Raw genomic sequence first — 21519 nt, 5'->3', positions numbered from 1 at the left:
CTGGTGCGGGATCGGGCAGTGTTTCGTTCTGCTGTGCATGGGGTCGCTATGAGTCGGAAACGACTCGACGGCACTTAACAACAACAACAACAACAACCTCAGTGAATTATAAACCAAAAATAAATAAATAAAAAAAACTTACTGCCCTCCGTGAATTATGTATGGTGAATGTTAAGTAGGTTTTTGTTTTTTTGTTTACCAATACCTGGTACCCACTAGAGGTACATGAAAATTTATTATGATTATCCTTACCATCTGAAAATGCCCCTTTCACTTCTAGTGTTTCAATCCTTGTGCTGCCTAGCATTTTTGCCTTGGCAGGGAACTCTTTAAGATACCGCTTACATAACTTTTCACAGCAAGAGGCCTGCTCTCTGTATTGATATCTGCAGCAAAACTCTCCCTGGTTGCACTTGACAGGAGTGTGGAAGAAGGGAAGCCTATGATGTCTAGAAAGAAAGACCACAGTGATAAAGAGTGTTGGAAGGCTGGTCAGCAGCTGGATTACAGCTGGTGAGCAGGATACTGGGGTTGTTCATTTTAGACTCTACTCCAATTTCTTCTATGGGGAGTCCACCATTCCAGGATAGGCTGCTAAATCAACAGCTTAAGTCTTGTCTTAGAGTGAATAAAGTTTTGCCATTTTATCCCATTTTATGTTAGGTCAACACTCCCATTTTTCTTTTTATTACTTGATGTTTTAGCTGATATTTCCTATCAGAAAAGCACTTAGAAAATCATAAAAGTGTGATGTTATGATTCTTGGAAACCCAGTGGCTTTTCTTCCTGGGTGTGCTGTTGCCTGTTGACCATGTGAGGTTGCTCTGTTTCTTGAATTGTCAGGACACAGTACCCTGTTAATCTACATGGTGGGCTACAGTCGGTTGATACCTGGCATGAGCAGCAGATACCCCTCTCCTTGGCCCTTGAAGAATCAATCTTTGCCTAAAGTGAACTAAAAGGGGAGAAAAGTCCCCTAAAACAAACAATTCTTCTGCCACCACACCCTAAAAATTATTTTAAGAAATATTGAAATTTCAGAAGGCAGCAGACATTTTCCAAAATACAGTCTGGAAGAGGAATTCCTATAGGTCCCTTGTCCTTTTCTAAAATCACCTAAAACAGTTTGTAGAAATCTTAGTTGTTTTCACCTCCTGCATCTTGTATTTTGACATACTGTTTTGAAGGGGGTGCCTCTGAACTTTATCTTTATTCCTCAATTATGGTTGAATAGGAATTGTAATTGATTTTAGCCACCCAAAAGAAAAATAAAATATTCTAGCATTCTAACATACTCTGGATTCATGATTAGGAACACAAATATGAAGACTCACATGTGGGCTTTGTGTGTGAATGAAAGCAAACACAGTCACGCTCACACACATGCCTGTGAGTGGAATGGGGTAGGGTGGCCTCTGTTTACTTATAATAGCTCTCATCATCATATTCCAGCTCATCTTCATCATCATCGTCCAGCAGCCCGTACTTAAATTTCCGGTAGACGGTGCCATCTTGACCCATGTAGACTATGTCATCCTCATCATCCTCATCATAATCCCGGTCCCTGTACTCAATCACCTGATCCTCTTCAAAGCTCGTGCTTTCACGATGGCTGCTCTTGTAGGAAGAATAAGCCTTGTTTGGGTCAGAGAGCTTTTCATAGCCAGACTTTTCTGCTGGCTGGGCTCGGTCTCGAGACTTCTTCCAGACAATCACGGCTGCCCCGAGCAGCAGCAGCAGCATGATGGAGGAGGTGACGAACAGAGCTGTCTTGGAACTCTCAGCTGCAGGGCCAATCTCACTTGTTCTGAGAATGCACTCCTCTGTTGAAGATGACCCCAAAAGATGAAGCCAAAGAGGTGGGGGAGAAGAAACATGGGGAAAGTTAGTTTCCGAGGTAAATAATTTTGCCTTAACTTTTTAAAATTGTGGTAAGTGTATAGGTAACAGAACATCTGCTGTTTCTATCATCTTCACTTGTACAGTACAGTGACATTAATTACATTCATCATTTTGTTTAACCATTACCATTGACCATTCCCAAATTTTTCCTTCACTATTAACAGGAGCTCAGTGTCATCTAAGCATTCTATCTTCCTTCCCCACCTCACTCTAGCTCATCTCTGTTAGCTAGTAATAAACTTTGGTATCCATAACCAAAAAAACTAAACTCACTGCCATCAAGTTAGATCCAACTCATAGCAACCCCTTCTTGGATTTACAAGGCAGCATCATAAAGAAGCAGATTGCCCAATCTTCCTTCCAAGGAGTGGCTGGTGGATTTGAACTTCCAGCCTTTGGTTAGCAGTCAAATGCCTTAGGTACTACACCAGTAGATATCCATACACTTGCCTATTTGCCTTGATGTTTTAATTAAAAATTTTTTAAAAAATATTTTACTGTGCTAAAGTATAAAAACGTTTACTGTTTTAATCATTTTAAATGTATAATTCAGTGATAATCACATCCACTAGGTTGTGTAACCGTCACCACTATCCATTTCTAAAAGTTTTACAACACCCCAAACTGAAACTCAATACCTCGTCAGTAGTAACTACCCATTCCCCTCCGTCCCAAACCCTGGTAACCTCTAAGAAATTGTTATCTATATGCATTGCCTATTGTAAATATTTCATATATGTGGGATCATACAATATTTGTCCATTTTTGTCTGATTTAGTTCATTTAGTATAGTGTTTTCAATGTTCATCCATGTTGTAGCATGTTTCAGAATTTCATTTCTCTATATCCTTTTTTCTTAAAACCTAAAATGATAGAATCACTGTCTGATTACCTTCGAGGCCTCATCGCTCTATGAAATCTCAATATATACCTCATGAGAGTCCCGCTCTATATCTAATGATGCCAAACAATCCTTTTAGGAAGGTTAGTCACAGTAAAGAATGAGAAGGTAATCAAGAGTATTTAGACTTTTGCAGAGTTGCCTCAGGTGGATCTTCTAGAGCCACAGAGGGACTAGGAAAGCTGGCTACATAGCTCTTAATTGGAACAAACATGTAGAAACTCTGTGCCCAATATACATGTACTTCTGGTTTCATTTAAAGGCTAAAGGCACTGATAGAATAAAGGTTATTATTCTTCACAAACACAGCATGGACCCTGAAGGCAATCAGACCCTGAAGGTGGATGTGTTTGAGGAGCTGGGAACACAGCTGCTACTACGGCAGAAAAGCTCAGAGAAGGAAATAATTAGTTTTGGAAAGAAGATATTTAGTAATTAATTTAAAAGGTTGAATAATAAATAAATAGCTAGTAGCAGTTACAGGTCTTGGATTTTCTTCACATATGAATCGGCCAGTTGATGTCAAGTTGATTCTGACTCATGGGACCCCTATGCTTGTCAGTAGAACTGTGCTCCATCAGGTTTCTAATTTCTGACTTTTCAAAAGTAGATACCAGGCCTTTCTTCCAAGGTGCCTGTGTGTGGACTTCAATCTTCAACCTTCTGGTTAGCAGTCAAGCCTGCTAACAGTTCTCACCACCCAGGGACTCCATATAAATGAATCAAAAAACCAAACTCACTGCCATGGAATTGATTCCAACTCACAGTGACCCCCATTCAGTTTCTGAGGCTGTAAATTTTTATGGAAGTAGATTGCCCCATTTTCCTTCCATGGAGTGGCTGGTGGGTTTGAACCGCTGTCCTTCTGGTTAGCAGCCAAATTCCTTATCAACTATGCTGCCAGAGCTCCTTTTATAAATGAATAGACATCCATAAATATGACATCTCTTTTTTGTCAGACAATGATAAATCTGAATTCCAAAGAAATCATCTACTTCTTAACTAGAGAATATACTTTAAGAATATATATTTCCTTTTATATCAGGAATAACTCTGCATCTTTTAAGAATACTTCAAAGGAATACTGCATCTTTTAAGTTTGGGTTCAATGAAGACCCATGTGGATGGGGTTGGGGTGGGATACTGTTGGGGGGTTGGGAATTGGTAAAAGGGATTTTGTTTCTTCTTAGCCTTAAAGGAGATTTCGTTTGTAAAATGCCATAAATTCTCTAGTGGGAGGCCTATATTTGAGCTGCCTTCTCATAGAATAGTTCGTCAACAGAATCAAGACAATATTGGCTTCACCTTCCTTGATAGTTGGGTCTTTTCTTTTTTTCCCATAAGGAAAGAATACAAATAGAAACAAAGTAAATATATAAAGATGAGGTTCTAGACCTATTTGAGTAAGTCTTCCAGCAGTGGGAAGAATGTGAACTTTGTAGTTCATAGGACCTGCATTCTAATTCGAGATAAGTCTCCTAACATTGGTGTGGACTTGGGCATGCTAATCAGCCTCTTTGAACCTAAGTTTCCTCATGTGCAAAATAGGATTAGTACCTACTTGGAAAGTGACATGATGGACATGAGATTTCAAGTATGGTAGGTACATAGCAAGCACTCAATACAAAGGTGGTTGTTGTTAGTTGCCATCATGTCAATTCTAACTCATGGCGACCTCTGGTGTGCAGAGTAAAATTGCTCCATAGGTTTTTCATGGCTGTGGCCTTTCTAAGGCCCACCCACTTGGGTGGGTGTGAATCTCCAACCTTTTAGTTAGTAGTTGAATGCTTAACCATTAGTACCACACAGATTCCTGATAAAAAGGTAGCCATATGGATCACCCTGAACTTTTCCCCCTGCTCCCATCAACTTCCTGAGTTCATCCCCTTTTTCTCTTCTCACCAGTGGTGTCCTGGCAGTCACAGCACTCCTGGGTGTCAGTGGGATCAGAAACATTGCAGCAGGGGAGGCACTGGCTGTCATCCATGTGCAGCACCAGGTTGGCGGGGCACACAGTGCAGTTCTTGGCACCAGGTCCCTTGCACTCCATGCAGCTCTCGTCGCATTTTTCACAGTTAAATTTCTCTCCCTGTTAAGAACAACCAGGAGATTCCTTTAGAGTGGGGAGGGATTAAGAAGGCACTGGTGTTCTCAGATAGGAATTCTGCCTTGTCCCACATAAGGTTTGTGGGAGACAGTAGAAAGATGGTTTATTCTGGGTTCATTTTAATGGTGCTAGATGAGAGACTGACCAATTGTCTGTGCATGAATGGAAGCATTGCTGGGGACTGTCCCTATGAAATCTGCTAGTAACGGTTATGAGACAACAAACTTCTAGACTGGTTTGAGTTACAGACAGCTCAATAGCTATATTCAGTTAAGGATAAGTTTTGTCTGTCCTACCCTACTTTAAAGCATTTTGAATTACTTGTCCACATTTCAAAATTGGAATATTTCACATGTAAATCAATTCCTAATTTCTCTTTAAAACTACAAGATCTGTCAATATTGGACTCATCACTTCCACATGGCAATGTCACAGACAGAGCTGAGTGGCAGTGGCCCACTTTTTGTATACTCCTATTTCACACAATCCCCAGCACTCACTATTATGTCACCAACATATAGGTGATATGAGTTTCCACTTTTCCTAAGTTTTCCCAGGGTTTTTCTTTTACTGCACTCTTTACTCATTTATGTATCTGCTCAGCTTCTGTAGTGGTTAAATTGTGATCATGTCCTAGAATAGTATGAGTTATCCTAAACCAGTTAAATTTCATTGGGAAGATGGGCAACAAATAAGAAAGTGGCTTCTTTCTCTACAAGTCACTCCTTGACTGGTTCTGGAAATATAGGTTAGAGAAGATACCTCTCTGCTCTACTTTGTAACTTTGGAAGTATTGCATAACAGAAAAACAGGAAGAAATGGAAATCTCTATTGAGCACTGTGGTATGTTTCTGGTGCTATGTCAGGTACTTTCTCATCTATTTTCATCTCATCAATCCTAGATTTTCAGTCAGAGTCTTTAGATTCAATCCCAGCGTTGTTACTTAATAACCATGTGATCTTTACCAAATTGTTTAACCTCTCTGAGCCTCAGTTTCTTCCAAAGTGTAATGAAGGCTATTGTCAGAATTCAAAGGGCTGAAATGTGAATATGGTGGTTTGTATAAATTTCAGCATGGAAAGATTTATTTATTTTATAAAGTATGCAAACACAACCAAGAAGTCAGTGGACTTAGGAAAGCCATGGCTTCTATGCAAGAAATGAAATATGCCCTTCTTAATATACATTGACAGGGTGAAGGAAATGAAGGACCAACATCAGTTGTGTGGTTCCTACATTATTCAGATGTTTCAAGTTAGACAGCAAGAGGGTAGGAGAGAAGACATTTCTTATTTCTTACATAATACTCCTATGCAGACCTGAAACTTCTAAGATTGCAAGCAATGAACGTAGATTAATTTGGGGGCCCTCACTACTTAATGTTCCCATTGTTTATCTTAGATCTAGGTCTTTTGATTGAAATTAAAACTGAAGGTAGTTACCACCATTATTCCATTATGCACTGGTGGAAAATTTTTACATATTAAACCTAAACAATAGTGAGTAGAGGAATCTTAGGGCTTTTTGACTTTGTCTAGAATGAGCAGTAACTGAACTCTTTTCCTTCTTTAGAGAGAGTATAAGGGAAACAATTGCCAATTCACAGTACCTCTCCCACTCTGTATTTCCCTGTAAAACAGTCTGAATTGCAGATTCCTCCCGCAAGGTGGTAACTCCACACACAGGACAAGCAATTCAATGCTCCTTTTCCTGAAAGGGGGGGAAAAAAAGGTAAATTTTGACAGCAACTTAGATTTTTATCTCTTTCTTTGTTCCAAAACACTCAGAAGCAAAGAATATGTCAGAGTTAATTGAAGGATAAGGGTGAATTGATTCTTCTTCTTCTTGTTACGTGACATTGAGTCATTTCCAACTAAAGGTGATCCTATGTGTAACAGAATGAAACATTGCCTGGTCTTCTGCCATCCTTACAATTGTTGCTATGTTTGAGCCCATTGTTACAGCCATTGTGTCGATACTTCTCCTTGAGGGTATTCCTCTTTGTCAATGACCCTCCACTTTACCAGGCATGATGTCCTTTTCCAGGGACTGGTCCCTCCTGACAACATGTCCAAAGTTTGTGAGACAAAGTCTCACCATCCTCACTTCTAAGGAACTTTCTGGTTGTACTTCCTCCAAGACAGACGTGTTCATCTTTCTAGTAGTCCATGGTATATTCAGTATGCTTTGCCAACACCATAATTTGAAGGCATCAACTCTTCTTCAGTCTTCCCATTGTCCAGCTTTCACATACAGATGAGGAGACTGAAAATATGACTTGGGTCAGGCGTACCTCAATCCTCAAAGGAACATCTTTGCTCTTTAACACTTGAAAGAGGTCTTTTGTAGCAGATTTTCCCAATGCAATATGCAGTGTGATTTCTTGATTGCTGCTTCTACAGGTGCTGATTGTAGATCTAAGTAAAATGAAACACTTGACAACTTCAATATTTTCTCCATTTACCATAATGTTGCTTAATGGTTCAGTTGTGGGGATTTTTGTTTTCTTTATGTTGAGATGTAATCCATAATGAAAACTGTAGTCTTTGGTCTTCATCAGTAAGTGCTTCAAGTCCTCTTTGTTTTCAACAAGCAATGCTCTGTCATCAGCATATTGCTGGTTATTGATGAGTCCTTCCTCCACTCCTAATGCCATGCTCTTCATCATATAGTCCTGGTTCTTGGATTATTTGCTCACCATACAGCTTGAACAAGTATACAAGATATAAAGATACAACCCTGACACATACCTTTCCTGATTTGAAACCACACAGTATCCCCATGTACTGTTTGAATGACTGCCTCTTGGTCTATGTACAGGTGTCACATGAGCACAATAAAGTGTCCTGGAATTCCCATTCTTCACAATGTTATCCATAATTTGTTATGATCTATGCAGATCATAGATGCCTTTTGCCTTTGCATTGCAAATGAAACACAGGAAACATCTTTCTGGATTTCTTTGCTTTCAGCCAAGATCCATCTGACATGGGCAATGATATCTCTCCTTCCACATCTTTTTCTGAGTCTGGCTTGAATTTCTAGCAATTCCTTGTCAATGTATTGCTGCAACCTCTTTTTAATTATTTTCAGCAAAAATTTTACTTGTGTGTGATATTGATGACATTGTTTGATAATTTCCACATTCCATTGGATCACCTTTCTTTGCATTGGGCACAATTTGGATCTCTTCTAGTCAATCGACCCAGGTAAGTATCTACCAACTTTCTTGGCATAGACGAGTGAATACTTCCAGCATTGCATTGGTTTGTTAAAACATCTCAATTTGTATTCCATAAATTCCTGCAGCCTTGGTTTTCACTAGTTCCTTCAGTGTAGCTTACACTTTTTCCATCAGTAGCATCAGTTTTTGATCATATGTTGAAATATGATCATATTTCATATTGACCAGTTCTTTTTGATACAGTGATGCTGTGTATTTCTTCCATTGTCTTTTGATGCTTCCTGCATCTTTCAATGTTCTTAGCCTATAAAACCAAACCAAAACCACACTCACTGGCATTGAGTTGATTCTGACTCATAGCAACCCCCATTGGGTTTCCAAGATGGTAAATTTTTATGGAAATTGTCCCATCTTCCTTTCGTGGAATGGCTGGTGGGTTTGAACAATCAACCTCTGGTTAGTAGTCAAATGCCTTAGTTCTTGCTCCTTTTTGCCCATAGAATCCTTCAATATCATAACTCAAGGCTTGATTTTTTTCTTCACTTCTTTCAACTTGGGAAATACCAAACATGTTCTTTCCTTTTAGTTTTCTAACTCCAGGTCTTTGCACATTTTATTATACTTTACTTTGTTTTCTCAAGCTGCCCTTTGAAATCTTCTGTTCAGCTTTTTTACTTCATGATTTCTTCCATTGTTTTTGGCCATTCTACATTCAAAATCAAGTTTCAGAGTCTCTTCTGCCACTCATTTTGGTCCTTTCTTTCATTTCTACCTTTTTAATGATCTTTTGCTTTCTCCATGTATGATGTCCTTCATGTCCCCACAATTTGTCTGGTCTTTGGTCATTAGTATTCTATGCATCAAATCTATTCTTGAAATGGTCTCTAAATTCAGGTAGAATATACTTCAGGTAGGTCATACTTTGGCTCTTATGGATTTGTTTTAATATTCTTCAACTTCCACTTGAACTTGCATACAAACAATTGATAGTCTGTTTCGCAGTCAGAATCTGGTCCTGTTCTGACAGATGATATTGAGCTTCTCCACTGTCTCTTTCCACAGATGTGATAGTCAATTTGCTTCCAGTGTATTCCATCCAGCCAGGTCTACTTGTATAACTAATGTTTATGTTGTTGAGAAAAGGTATTTCTGATTAATAATTCATTGGTCTTGCAAAATTCTATCATGTGATCTCCAGCATTTTTTCTATCACCACAGCCTGTTTTCCAACTACTGATTTTTTTCTTTGTTTCCTAGTTTCCCATTCCAATGGCCAGTAATTAACAATGCATCTTGATTGCATGTTTGATCAATTTCAGACTGCAGAATATGGTAAACATCTCCAATTTCTTCATCTCTGCAATTAGTGGTTGGTGTGTAAACTTGAAAAATAGTCGTATTAACTGGTTTCCCTTGTAGGTGTATAGCTATTATCTTATCATTGACAGAACTGCACTAAAGGATAGATCTTGAAATGTTCCTTTTGACAATCAAAGTGATGCCATTCTTCTTCAATTTGTCAATCCTGGTGTAGTAGACTATATGATTGTCCAATTCAAAATGCCCATACCAGTCCATTTCAACTCATTAATGTTTAGGATATCTATCTTCAAGTGAATTGATTGAGGAAATGGAAAAAAGGAAGTCCACAAGACAGAAAGTGAAGACCTAGAAATTATCCTATTAGCCCAATCTATGTAGACTCTTAGTCTGGAATTTGAGGATTTAGGGATGACAGATGTTATATTACAGCAAGAGAAAAGAGTTTCAGAGAATGAGAAATCATATAGAAAGTCTGTAAACTTTATTTGTCATTCTCAACTTTATTTATAGACAAACAGAGGATGTCACTGGCTGATTTGGAGGATCTCAATACTCACCTGGTAAGTAAAGCATAAACAGGTAGTTCCTAACTACTTGTCTGTCAGTTTATCATACTGGAAGCTATGCCACTGGTATTTCAAATACCAGCAGGGTCACCATCGTGGACAGGTTTCAGTAGAGCTTTCAGACTAAGATGGATGAGAAAGAAAGTCCTGGAAATCTACTTCTGAAAATTGGCCAGTGAAAACTTTACAAATCATAATAGACTATTGCTTTGGACCCATCATCAGGAGACATCAGTCGCTAGAGCAAGACATCATGTTTATTGAAGTGGAGGGAAAGTGATGGCAAGGGAGATCCTTGGTGAGATGAATTGGCGCAGTGGTTGCAGCTGTGGACTCGAACACACTGATGATCATGAACATGATGCAGGAGTGGGCAATGCTTTGTTCTGATAACTGAGAAACAACCTTACACTTGGAACTTTAAATGCTAGAGCTATAAAACTGGTCTTAAATATCACTTTTTCCAGAGACTCTTAATTTTGTTTGAGGGAAGGGACCAGGTGATAGATTTCTTTGAAATTCTCTTGAAAACTGTAAATTCTCTTCTTAGTAATTTAATCTCTTATTCATTTAATTTTTAAAGAAATTAAAACTAAGGTCCAAACATAGGAAAGCACTCAAGTAAGGTTATATAAGTAATGGTTGAGTACAGATTCAAATGCACACTTCAGAGCTCTTTCTACCACAATATTTGCCTGAACACATGAACTGCCAAGTGGAGGAGAGTTTGAATATACTGACTATTTCTTGTGGAGGTAATGCTTGTCTCTCCTAATTCATAAACACCAACAATGACTGACACAAACATTGCTTTCTATGCTGATACCAAAGGAGAACTCTGGAAAGAGTTAGGAGAGAGGAACCTTGAGTTCTATTTCATTAGTGAGGGCATGGCTCTTTTACTGAGAATTTCAAAACAGGAGCAGGGAGATAGATGGGGCATGGAATGCAGCTGGTATTGGGAGTTGGAATTTGATATATGTCTGTCTTCCCATTGGAACAATATTGTAAAGAGTGGTTAGTTGAACTTGAAATAGAACCATGAGTCCTGTCCTTCACATTCACTATGGAATTAAAATAACTATTTACATCCAATCTATGAGCTGAGTCATTTACAACATTGTTTCTGTGGAAAATTGAATTCTGAGTTCTAAACAACCACTTAGAGAATAAACATTTAGTACCCAACTACTTCTTAAGTTGGGGCTGCCCCTTGTGATATAAATTCAAAACCACTTTTTCTTAAAATCTTAACTCTAACTTCATACAGAATAGCTTACTTGTCCTGGAAAACATAATTGTCTTTTCTTTCTTTTAAAATTGTGATTTGGGTGAAAGTTTACAGAGCAAATTGGGTTTCCATTCAACAGTTCATACACATTCTGTTTTGTTACATTTATTGCAATCCCAACTCTGTAACAGGGTTCTTCCCACTTCCTCCATGCGCCCACCCCTTTCCTTTGTCCTTCCTTCCATGCTCTCCCACCGTCCTAGCTCTATCCCTGGGAAAATGCGGTCCTCTTGATCTCAGATGCTTGATTGTTCTAAGGAGTGCATGCCCTCCTTATATTACTGTTCACCTTATAGGTCTCTCATTTGACTACCAGTTGAGTCAAGGACTTAAGTTCAGTTCCTAGCTTGAAGCATGTCTAAAGGCAATAGTCTCAGGGGTTCCACCAGTCTTCATTAGGCCAGTAAACCTGGCCTTTTTTAAAAAAATTGTAATAGTCATTTCTAATGGAAAAAAAAAAAAAAAAACTTCACCTAAATCCTTCCTTCCTTCCTTCCTTCCCTCTTTCCCTCCTTCCTTCTTTCAATTCCTCCCTTTGTTCAACCTTGCGTCCCCTCCTTCTCTTCCTCTTTCCTTTCTCCCCCCCCTACATTTTTTCCCTAAAATATAGAGTAAGTGTCTTACTTCAATTTTTAATGTGTAAAATTTTTTTTTTTTAGTGAAGAGAAACTAAGAGTAGGAAAAATTAAACGAGGAAAAAAAGGCAGTAAAGAGGTTAGGTCACAAAATTTGTGCCTTAAAGTTGGTTACACTTCCAGAAGAAAATCAGCAACAGTTTGTCTCAGACTGAGATCCTAATCAATCCCCAAAGGCACTATCTGTCACCTTTGGGTGATAAACCAGCAATTTCATTTACATCTACTACAATGATTTATTGTTGCAAAGCCTGAACACTTAGGCTACCCAGAGTCTTTGCAAAAGGCAATTTGTTAACCTCCAGAATGTTTCTGCTGTTTTCAGGTTTCCACCCCCTGCATCTGTCATTCCTTCTAAGGATCTGCAGGAGTCTTGGGATCTATAAAGACAGCTTTGGCATTTCCTTAAAATTCAGAACTGCTCACCATCTGTGCTCCCTCGGACTGACCCTCATGGGATGAATTCAACACTGCCAAGTGCCTCCCCTGGGATCTGTCTGTGGGCATCTTTCATGCAAAAAGTGCAGCTCAGAGACTCCAGTGGCTTCAGTTACTCAGCCTGGATTTGGATTCCAAACAATTTCATGGGGAAGATAAATAAAAAGTTAAATATGTGAAGGCAACACATGAGCTAATTATGGAGGAACCAGTTGCACAGTTACATGTTAAACCTTATTTTAGGTTATTTTATCATATCTTGAAATTATCGGACAGTCAAAAGTGAATCCAGTTGGTAAATTTTTTATTCAGGTTTGCTATATTTCTACTGAGTCTTTCATGCATCTCCATCTCTTAGTATGAGAGCTAATGTTTTAAGAAGGAAGGAACTCACCCAATTTTAATAACCCAAGAAAAAATCTGTCCCCAAGTTTTGTAATCCATATATCCCCAACAAAAAAAAAACAGCATAAAAATTCCCTAGCCAGCAAGGGATGTGTGTGACATAATGAAAGATGAAATGTGTAGCACAGATGGAAAGTTTGGTAATCCTGATTTTACCTGAACCTCATGTTACTGGCAAATAGCGATAGTTTAAAAAAAAAAAATTCCCCATTCTCTATATTCAGGAAAATGGCTCACAGTAAATAATTACCTTTCCTACATGACTGAGATAAAACTCATGCATGCTTCTTTGTTTACCTATGACCAGGCCAAGCATGTTGTTGTTGATAAATGAGTAACTGAACTGCTTATCCTTACTGACCAATCAGAAACAGAATACTCGTTAACCAAACTTTGCTTAAGCTTCTCCTCTTCCCTCAGGTCCCTGAATGTTGGTCAGCCCTCAGCCTGAGCCTGAACACTACCACTCTTTAAGGATCCTTCCTGGAGAATAGGCTGACCTCAGCACAAAACATTTTGATTTACTATCCAATGATGTCAACCACTCATGCCACATTCCCACATCTGGGTTTTTTCTAGCCTTGTTTGCTCTCAGTCCTATAAAAGAAAGTGCCTTTTCCCTAATTCTTTGAGATGCTTGTGCTTGCAGATCTTATGTTCTGAGTGAGTGCCATTGCTAATGTAGTAGTTACCCACCCCCTCCACCACTATTAAAATAATCCCTTTCTCTTTCCTCATTCTCTTTCTGAACAACCAGGCCAAAACCAAACCCACTGCTATAGAGTTAATTCCAACTCATAGCAACCCTATAGCTAGAGTAGAACTGCTGCCGTAGGGTTTCCAAGGCTATAAATCTTTACGGAAGCAAGACTGCCTCATCTTTCTCCCATAGAGCAGCTGGTGGGTTTGAACCACCAACATTTTTTGGTTAGCAGCCAAATGCTTTAACCACTACACCACTAGAGCTCTTTTTCTGAACTGAATTTTCTCTATCAAAGTCAACATTTATTTTTCATTTGAAAACTTCAAGATGGCAAGTTCTGGGTCCAAGTAAAACACAGGTAGAGACATTACAAATGCTCAGGATGGTTTCAAGACTCACCCAAATATGCCCAGCATTCCTTGAATACCATCACAGGGAAACTGTGGTAATGTAATGAACATTAAAACTGGGAATGCTCAAAACCAGCATCCTTAGTCCACCCAGGACATCTCAAACCAAAAAAAAAAAAAAAGGTATTTCTATGTTCTCAAACTGTGCTTACAACATTACTAGTGATTTCTCAAACTCTCACAAAAATCCTTGAAAGCTGGTATTGTTCCATTTTGATTGGGTAATATTAAGAGACATTAGTTTACCAAAATCACATCTATGGTTGTTTGGTCCTGACTAGAAGCCAAATGTCCCCACCACTAGCCCATGGCACTGCCCTGCCCACTTTACAACACTACTCCTACCACCAGTTATTATCGGGTCAAACTGACTCATGGCAACCCCATGTGTTTCAGAGTAAACTGTGCTCCATGGAGTTTTCAATGGCTGAATTTTGGAAGTAGATGGCCGGTACTTTCTTCCAAGGTGCCACTGACAGGAGTAAACCCTCTAACCTTTCAGTTAGTAACTGAGTGCACTAACCACTTGTACCACCCAAGGAGTCCACGATTCAGCTAACAGTAATTTAATGTTTGTGTAATTGAGAACAACTCCCAGGGAATACAAATTGTTTATGAGCACTGGTTGTTTATAAGTTGGAAAGTGTACTAAGGGCTGGAGATACAAAGGTAAGACACATTAACTTTTGCCTTTAAGAACCTCAGTCTAAACAGGGAGACTAATAATAAGTAAATAATTACAAAATGTGCCCTCTGGGATGCAGGGATCTTGACTGTATCATTCACAGTGGTATTGACATTGTGTAAATATATGTTTAATAAACAAATGGATGGTTGGATGAATGCACAGAGAACTAATGGAAACAGAATGGAGGTCTTACGGAACACTTCCTGGACAAAATGATGACTCTAATGGATCAGAAAGAGTAGCCAGGCAGAGCAGGCTGGAGAAGGTATTCTGGAGAGAGGGCAAGGTGGCTTCGGATTTAGAGAACATCATGCCTGGATTAGAGAATGGGAGAGGAGGTGGTATGACATAAGGCTGAATGTGAAAAGTCCTGTGACAAAGAAGGTCATATGGAAAGTTACTAAGTTAAGACTCTATTCTAAAAATCAGTGCAGATTCATCCCAAACAGAGGAGCATCATTTGACATTTGTCACACAGAAAGATAAACCTGAGAGCACAAGGGAGGACTAGTTGGCTACAGAGTTGCTAATACTAGAGGCTTGGAGACCAGATAGAGACCTGGTGAATAATTCAAGTGAGGAGTGATAAAAGTTTGGACCACAACAGTGGCATTAGCAGACCAAGAGAGGGGAAATGGAGCTGGGTGATATTTAGAGTATATTTGACAGGACCTGGGGAAAATTGGAATGTGGCCTTGAGGGAGAGGGAGTAGTAAAGGATGAGGGCCAGTTTTCTCTCTCAGGCAACTGGGTAAGTGGTGGGGTCATTCATCAAGATAGGGAGCACAGAAAAGGGTTGTCCAGAAATGGGGTGACATGGGCTAGTGAATTATGAGTTTAATGTGTCTGCTAGGTATCAAAGTGAAGATATTCAGCAGGATAATGGATGTTTGCCAGAAGCTCAGGAAAACCATTTGGAAGGAGAAGTAAACTAGGGCATGTTAAGTCATTGGGTGATAATGGAAACCACCTTCAATCTGGACATGGCTATCTTCCCATGTGTACAGAACTTGGGAAGAAGTTACTTTTGAAATATTACCAGGAGAGTGCTCAGGAAAGCATCAGAGTAACTAGACAGCAAGGTTGGCTGGTGATCTCTTCCCAGGGTGGGGAAAGAGCTGATTTCTTACCTCATTTTCCTCACTCCTTGGAGTTTCTATGTAATCAACCTACTGCTCCGAGATGAATCATTTCAGAAAGAAGAGGGAGCAACATTAGAAGCAAGCTCGAACAGGTTGGCTTTTGCCTGAAAACACAACTTAAATATACCAACAATCCCCATCCCCAGGTGTTTGGATTAGCAGAATGAGGCTGGGTAATAATGCTTTACTAAGAACCTGATTATCCATTAATAACACATATACATAAAAAATCATTTCTAAATTTGGAAATAGAAATACCATTTGATCTAACAATTCCACTACTAGTTACATCTCCTAAAGAAATGAGAATTGGGATATGAATAGATATATGCACACCCATGTTCACTGCAGCACTATTCAAAATAGCAATGGATGAATGGTTAACCAAACTATGGTACATACACACAATGGAATACTACACAACAGTAAAGAACAATGAAGAATCCATGAGACACTTCATAACATGGATGAACTTGGAGGACATTATACTGAGTGAAATAAGTCAATCACAGAAGGACAAATATTCTATGAGTCCATTATTACAAAAAGTCAAGGAAAGGTTTACATGTAGAAGGAAACTGTTGGTTATCAGGGATGAGAGGAAAGGGGAGGGAAAATTGCTAGCTAGGTAAGAGACATGATGTGGGTGAAGGGAAAGGCAATATACTGAAAGCTGGTAAGCAGCACAATAACACTAAGGAAAAGGAAGACACAGGGAGATGCAAAAGAGATGCAGACAGCAAAGATAAACACCTTTATGTACACAATACTGCATTACCAGTGATAACAAACATCAATTTATGGGCAGACACATAGGTAGATGTGTAAGGTGATCAGGTTGGAGATAGGGGTAGGAGAAAGGGAATATACCCATGACCATATACAGGTTTGCTAGATGATATTTCTACATACGTATTTATATGTGCTATAAAAACGTTCATATATGTAAAAGAGCTAACAGGCGGCAAAGTTATGATAACTTCTTAGCCACAAACAAATACCTTGAGGGAGTGAGGTGCTGGGCTGTAGGCTTGGGACCATGGTCTGAGGGGACACCAAGCTTAATTGACTAACAATGCACAAAAACATTGTTCTACATCTTACTTTGGTAACTCACAACTGGGCTCTTAAAAGCTTACAAGCAGCCATCTAAGATGCAACACTTATTCTCTCCTTGTTTGGAACAAAGAAGAGTAGAGAATGGATGGAAACACAGTTAGTCCAAGGGACTAGTGGACCATGGGAACCTCAGCCTACATGACCGTGAGACCAGAACAACTAGATGATGGCTGGCTTCCACTGACAACTGTTTGGAAAGGGATAAGAACTGGAGATCCTGGGTAGAGAGGGAGAAAAATGTGAAACAAAACTCAAAATCATAAAAAAAGACTAACCTTACTGATCTGATAGAGACTGGTGAAACCCCCAAGATTACAACTCCTAGTCAGGCCTGGAATTGAATTTACTCCCATGGTTTAAATTTCAGCCAAATAGACAGGGCTACAAGGTGAACAATTACACCAGGTAGGTACACTACTTAGAACACTGAAGCATGGGAGATAAAAGAGAGAAGAAAGAAAAACTTGTTCATAAAGTCAGGTTCTGATATAATAACCCTTACACTCCAAACTTAATGAAAGGACAGCCTGAATTGTGAATGAACTAAAAGCCACTGAACTGTTCATATTAAAATGGTTAATTACATTTTATGAGAATTTCACCTAAAAAAATCAAATTAAAAAAGAAAAGATGAAATTTCTTTGGGGAAGAAATAAAATATAAATGGAAAATGGTAGCCAGGTTCAAGCCACCTCCCTGTCAGTGGGGGTTGGGAGTTCAACTTCTCTACCACAACAGTAATGAAAAGTGCTTCATCTGAGAACAGGGCTAAAAGCATGGTTTAGGGATTAAAACAGAGTCAGGGTAAGACTCTGTCTTCACAGATATCCCCTCCTGATCAGCAACTCCTTTAAGCTACTTGTTGGGTTGTTAACGGTAGTAGTATTGTCATTAATATCACTTCCAGAAACATTGAGAATTCCTGTTTCTGGACTGTATCCTAGGCTGGAAGCAGAGGGAGTTAATCAACCCAGGAAGACTGAACATAAGGGGAGAAAGAAAGGGGAGAGGAACCAAAAGCAAACTCTTCCACTCAAAATGGGCCAAAAACCAGAATTCTAAATTATATGCATATATGTTGTTGTTATGTGCTGTCGAGTCAGACCCAACTCATAATGACCCCTCCTTGGGTTTCCAAGGCGGTATCACTACGGAAGTAGATTGCCCAACCTTCCTTCTGAGGAGTGGCTGGTGGGTTTGAACTGTCAGACTTCTGAGTTAGCAGTCAAGTGCCTTAGGTACTACACTACCAGAGCTCTTGTAATGAATGCTAGAAAAGACAACAAACATAATCAACAATCAGAATTTTTTTCAGATAAAATTAATTTCATTGAAAGTTTGACAAATTCTTTAAAATCAATGTTTAAATGCTCAAAGTAGATGAAAGCATAATAGCCATAATTGATAATAAATTATGAAACATAATCAGGAAGATATAAAAGAAAAGCATATGGATATGAGTAAGAAATCACCAGAAATCTTAAAAATAAAAAATACAATCATTGAAATGAATAAACAAAAGTAATAGATGGGCTGAACTTTAAACAAAACACAGTCAAAGAGTAAATTAGGGAAATGGAAGAGAACCCTGAATTATTAACTTGGTATAAACCATACAGAGTCAAAGAGATAAAAATATAAAAGAGCTGTTAGGAGACATAGAGGACAGATCAAGAAACTTTACATTACATGTAGTAAAAATTTCAAAAGAGATTGGGTAAAAGGGTGGAGAGGCATATTTGAAGATCTAATACCTAAAAAGTTTCCAGTTTGCCAAAAGGCATTAGTATCCATATGTTTTTTATTCATTCATTCATGCTTAATTAGCATTTATTATGTGTTACACTCTGGACTACTACACACAGTGAATACAAATAAATGCAATCCTTGCCCTTGAGGGGCTCACAGCTTGGAGGAGAGATGGACATGTTTAATTAAAATGCAACATTAAAGTGCTATGATACAACAGTATACTAAAGAATGAGTATACTTCACATATAGGAGCTCTGGTGGTCAGTGCCTAAGGCATTTGACTGCTAACCAGAAGTCTGTAGGTTCAAACCCACTAGCCACTCCTCAGAAGGAAAGTTGAGCAATCTACTTCTGTAGTGATACCACCTTGGAAACCCAAGGAGGGGTTGCTATGAGTCAGATCTGACTCCATTGCAGTGGTTGCATTGTTTGCATTTTCTACTGTATATATATAATGAGTATTCTTTAGTATGCTAAACAATAAGAAGAACACTACTGGGAGGATTAAGAATCTCTTCACAAAGGAGGTGACATTGAAGCTGGGTCATTAAATTGAGAGTTCATGGGAGCCTTGTTCTCCCCGAAGAGAACACACATGGATAAAAAGCAGCATGAAAGAACATGACATACCTGGTGGCTGCTGAGTGGTTCTAAGTGGCTGTAGGTGGTTCTAAGTTCTACAGTATATAAAGGAGGGTTGAGCCACAGTTCAAGGGTAGAAAATGTAAACTAAAGGGTAAAAATATAAACTGGTGAAAGATTTTAATCACCTTTCACCCTTTAAAAATGTAAAATATTTATTAAAACTTTACTGAAAAACAAAAAGTAAATGCACAAAATGTTCATAAATATGGTGACCCAGGATCACAAAGATAGATTTTCCCACTAAAATAAGTTCAACACAATGCCAATCAATGTCCAAAGGATTTTTGATGAAACTTGAATAATTACAAAATCTATATGGAGGAAGGGCTAAGAATAGCCAAGGAAATTTTGAAAAGAGCAGAAGTGCTCCCTACCAGAGTTCAACATTTATTTATATTATTTTATTTAAAAATTTTTTATTGTGATTTGGGTGAAAGTTTACAGAGCAAATAAATTCATTTTCCAATTCAACAGTTCATACTTATTTTGTTTCATGACATTGACTGCAATTCCCCAAATGTAACAGCTCTCTTTCCACTTCCTCCCTGTAACCATCTCTTGTCTGTGTCCTTCCCTCCCATGCATTCCCGCCAACCCCCCCTCCCCAAAGCTGTCTCCCTGTGCAAACACTGTCCTTCTATTCTCCCATGGTTGGTTGCACCAATGAGCGCATCTATCTGATGTAAATATTTACCCCATATGCCTGTCTATTGTTTGGCTGAAAGTCATAGGAGTGAGTTCAATTCCAGCCCTGAAGGGTAACTAGGGGCCATAGTCTCAGGGCTCTCACCAGGCTCTATCAGACTAGCAAACTTGGTCTTCTTAAATTTTTTTTTTTATGATTTTGACTTTTGTTCCACATTGTTCTTCCACAGAAGCCAACATTTATCTAACAGAGTTTGATAATTAAAACAGTGTGGCCTTATCACCTTATTGGATGTTGAGAATTAAACATAATCATCTTTCTATGGCAAGCTAATGGGAGCTCTGGTGGCATAGTGCCTAAAGCATTTGACAGCTAACCAAAAGGCTGGCAGTTCATATCCACTAGCCACTCTTCAGAGGGAACATTGGGCAATCTACTTCCATAGTGATACTGCCTCGGAAACCCAAGGAAGGGTTGCTATGAGTCGTATCCGATGCGATGGCAGTGAGTTTGGGTTTTTTGTTTCTTTTTTATGGAGTAAAATGTTGTTGTTGTTGTTAGGTGCCATGGAGTCATTTCTGACTCATAGCTACCCCATGCACAGCAGAACAAAACACCACCCAATCCCAGCTCCATGATCCTTGCTATACTTGAGCCCATCGTTGCAGCCACCGTGTCAATTCATTTCGTTGAAGGCCTTCCCCTCTTTCATTGACCCCTCCACCTTACCAAGCATGACATCCTTCTCCAGGGAATGGTCCCTTCTGACAACATGACCAAAGTAGGTGAGACAAAGTCTGGCCTCCTCACTTGCAAGGAGCATTTCGGCTGCACTTCCTCCAGGACAGATCTGTTCTTTTAGCACTCCGTGGTACTTTTAGTATTCTTCCCCAGCACCACAAATCAAAAACATCAACTCTTCTTCGGTCTTCCTTATTCATTGTCCAGCTCTCACATGCATGTGAGGCAATTGAAAATACCATGGCTTGTGTCAGGAGCACCTTAGTCCTCAAGGAGACATCCTTGCTCCTCAGCACTTGAAAGAGTTCTTTTGCAGACGACTTGCCCAGTGCTATATGTCGTCTAATGTCCTGACTGCTGCTTCTATTGGCGCCAATTATAGAACCAAGCAATGTGAATTCTTTGACAACCTCAATCTTTTCTCTATTGTGATGCTGCTTATTGGTCTAGTTGTGAGGATTTTTGTTTTCTTTAGATTGAGATGTAATCCGTACTGCAGACTGTATTCTTCAACCTTCATCAGTAAGTGCCTCAAGTCATCCTCACTATCAGCAAGCAAAGTTGTGTCATCAACATATAGCAGGTTGTTAATGATTCTTCCTCCAATCCTGATGCCGCACTTTTCTTCATATAGTCCAGCTTTTCAGATTATTTGCTCAGCATACAGATTGAATAAGTATGGGTAAAGGATGCAACCCTGAAGCACTCCCTTTTTCATTTTAAACCATGCAATGTCCCTTTGCTCTGTCTGAATGACAGCCTCCTGGTCAATGTACAGGTTCCTCACAAGTACAATCAAGTGTTTGGGAATTCCCATTCTTCTCAGTGTTATCCACAATTTGTTATGATCCACACAATCGAATGCCTTTGCATAGTCAATAAAACACAAGTAAATATCTCTCTGGTATTTTTTGCCTTGA

At 39.1% G+C, this 21519-nt stretch overlaps 1 protein-coding gene across 1 annotated transcript in view; it reads right to left on the bottom strand.

Moving 5' to 3' along the window:
* Window positions 1–1419: 1419 nt before the first annotated feature.
* PCSK5 (proprotein convertase subtilisin/kexin type 5) overlaps window positions 1420–21519 on the bottom strand; it is a 600269-nt gene continuing 580169 nt past the window's right edge. Inside the window, exons 36-38 of the mRNA XM_042780610.1 lie at window positions 6521–6621; window positions 4706–4892; window positions 1420–1823 (exon numbers count right to left, since the gene is read on the bottom strand). Of these exons, the coding sequence (XP_042636544.1) occupies window positions 1420–1823; window positions 4706–4892; window positions 6521–6621 (692 nt within the window). The remainder of the gene's footprint in view (window positions 1824–4705; window positions 4893–6520; window positions 6622–21519) is intronic.

Source organism: Orycteropus afer, unplaced genomic scaffold (genome assembly GCF_000298275.1).
Source record: "Orycteropus afer afer isolate SDZICR_OR568_19922 unplaced genomic scaffold, OryAfe1.0 scaffold00005, whole genome shotgun sequence".
Classification (NCBI taxonomy): domain Eukaryota; kingdom Metazoa; phylum Chordata; class Mammalia; order Tubulidentata; family Orycteropodidae; genus Orycteropus; species Orycteropus afer.
The sequence above is the reverse complement of the archived record's forward strand: the minus strand, read 5'-3'. Positions and strand labels throughout refer to the sequence as shown.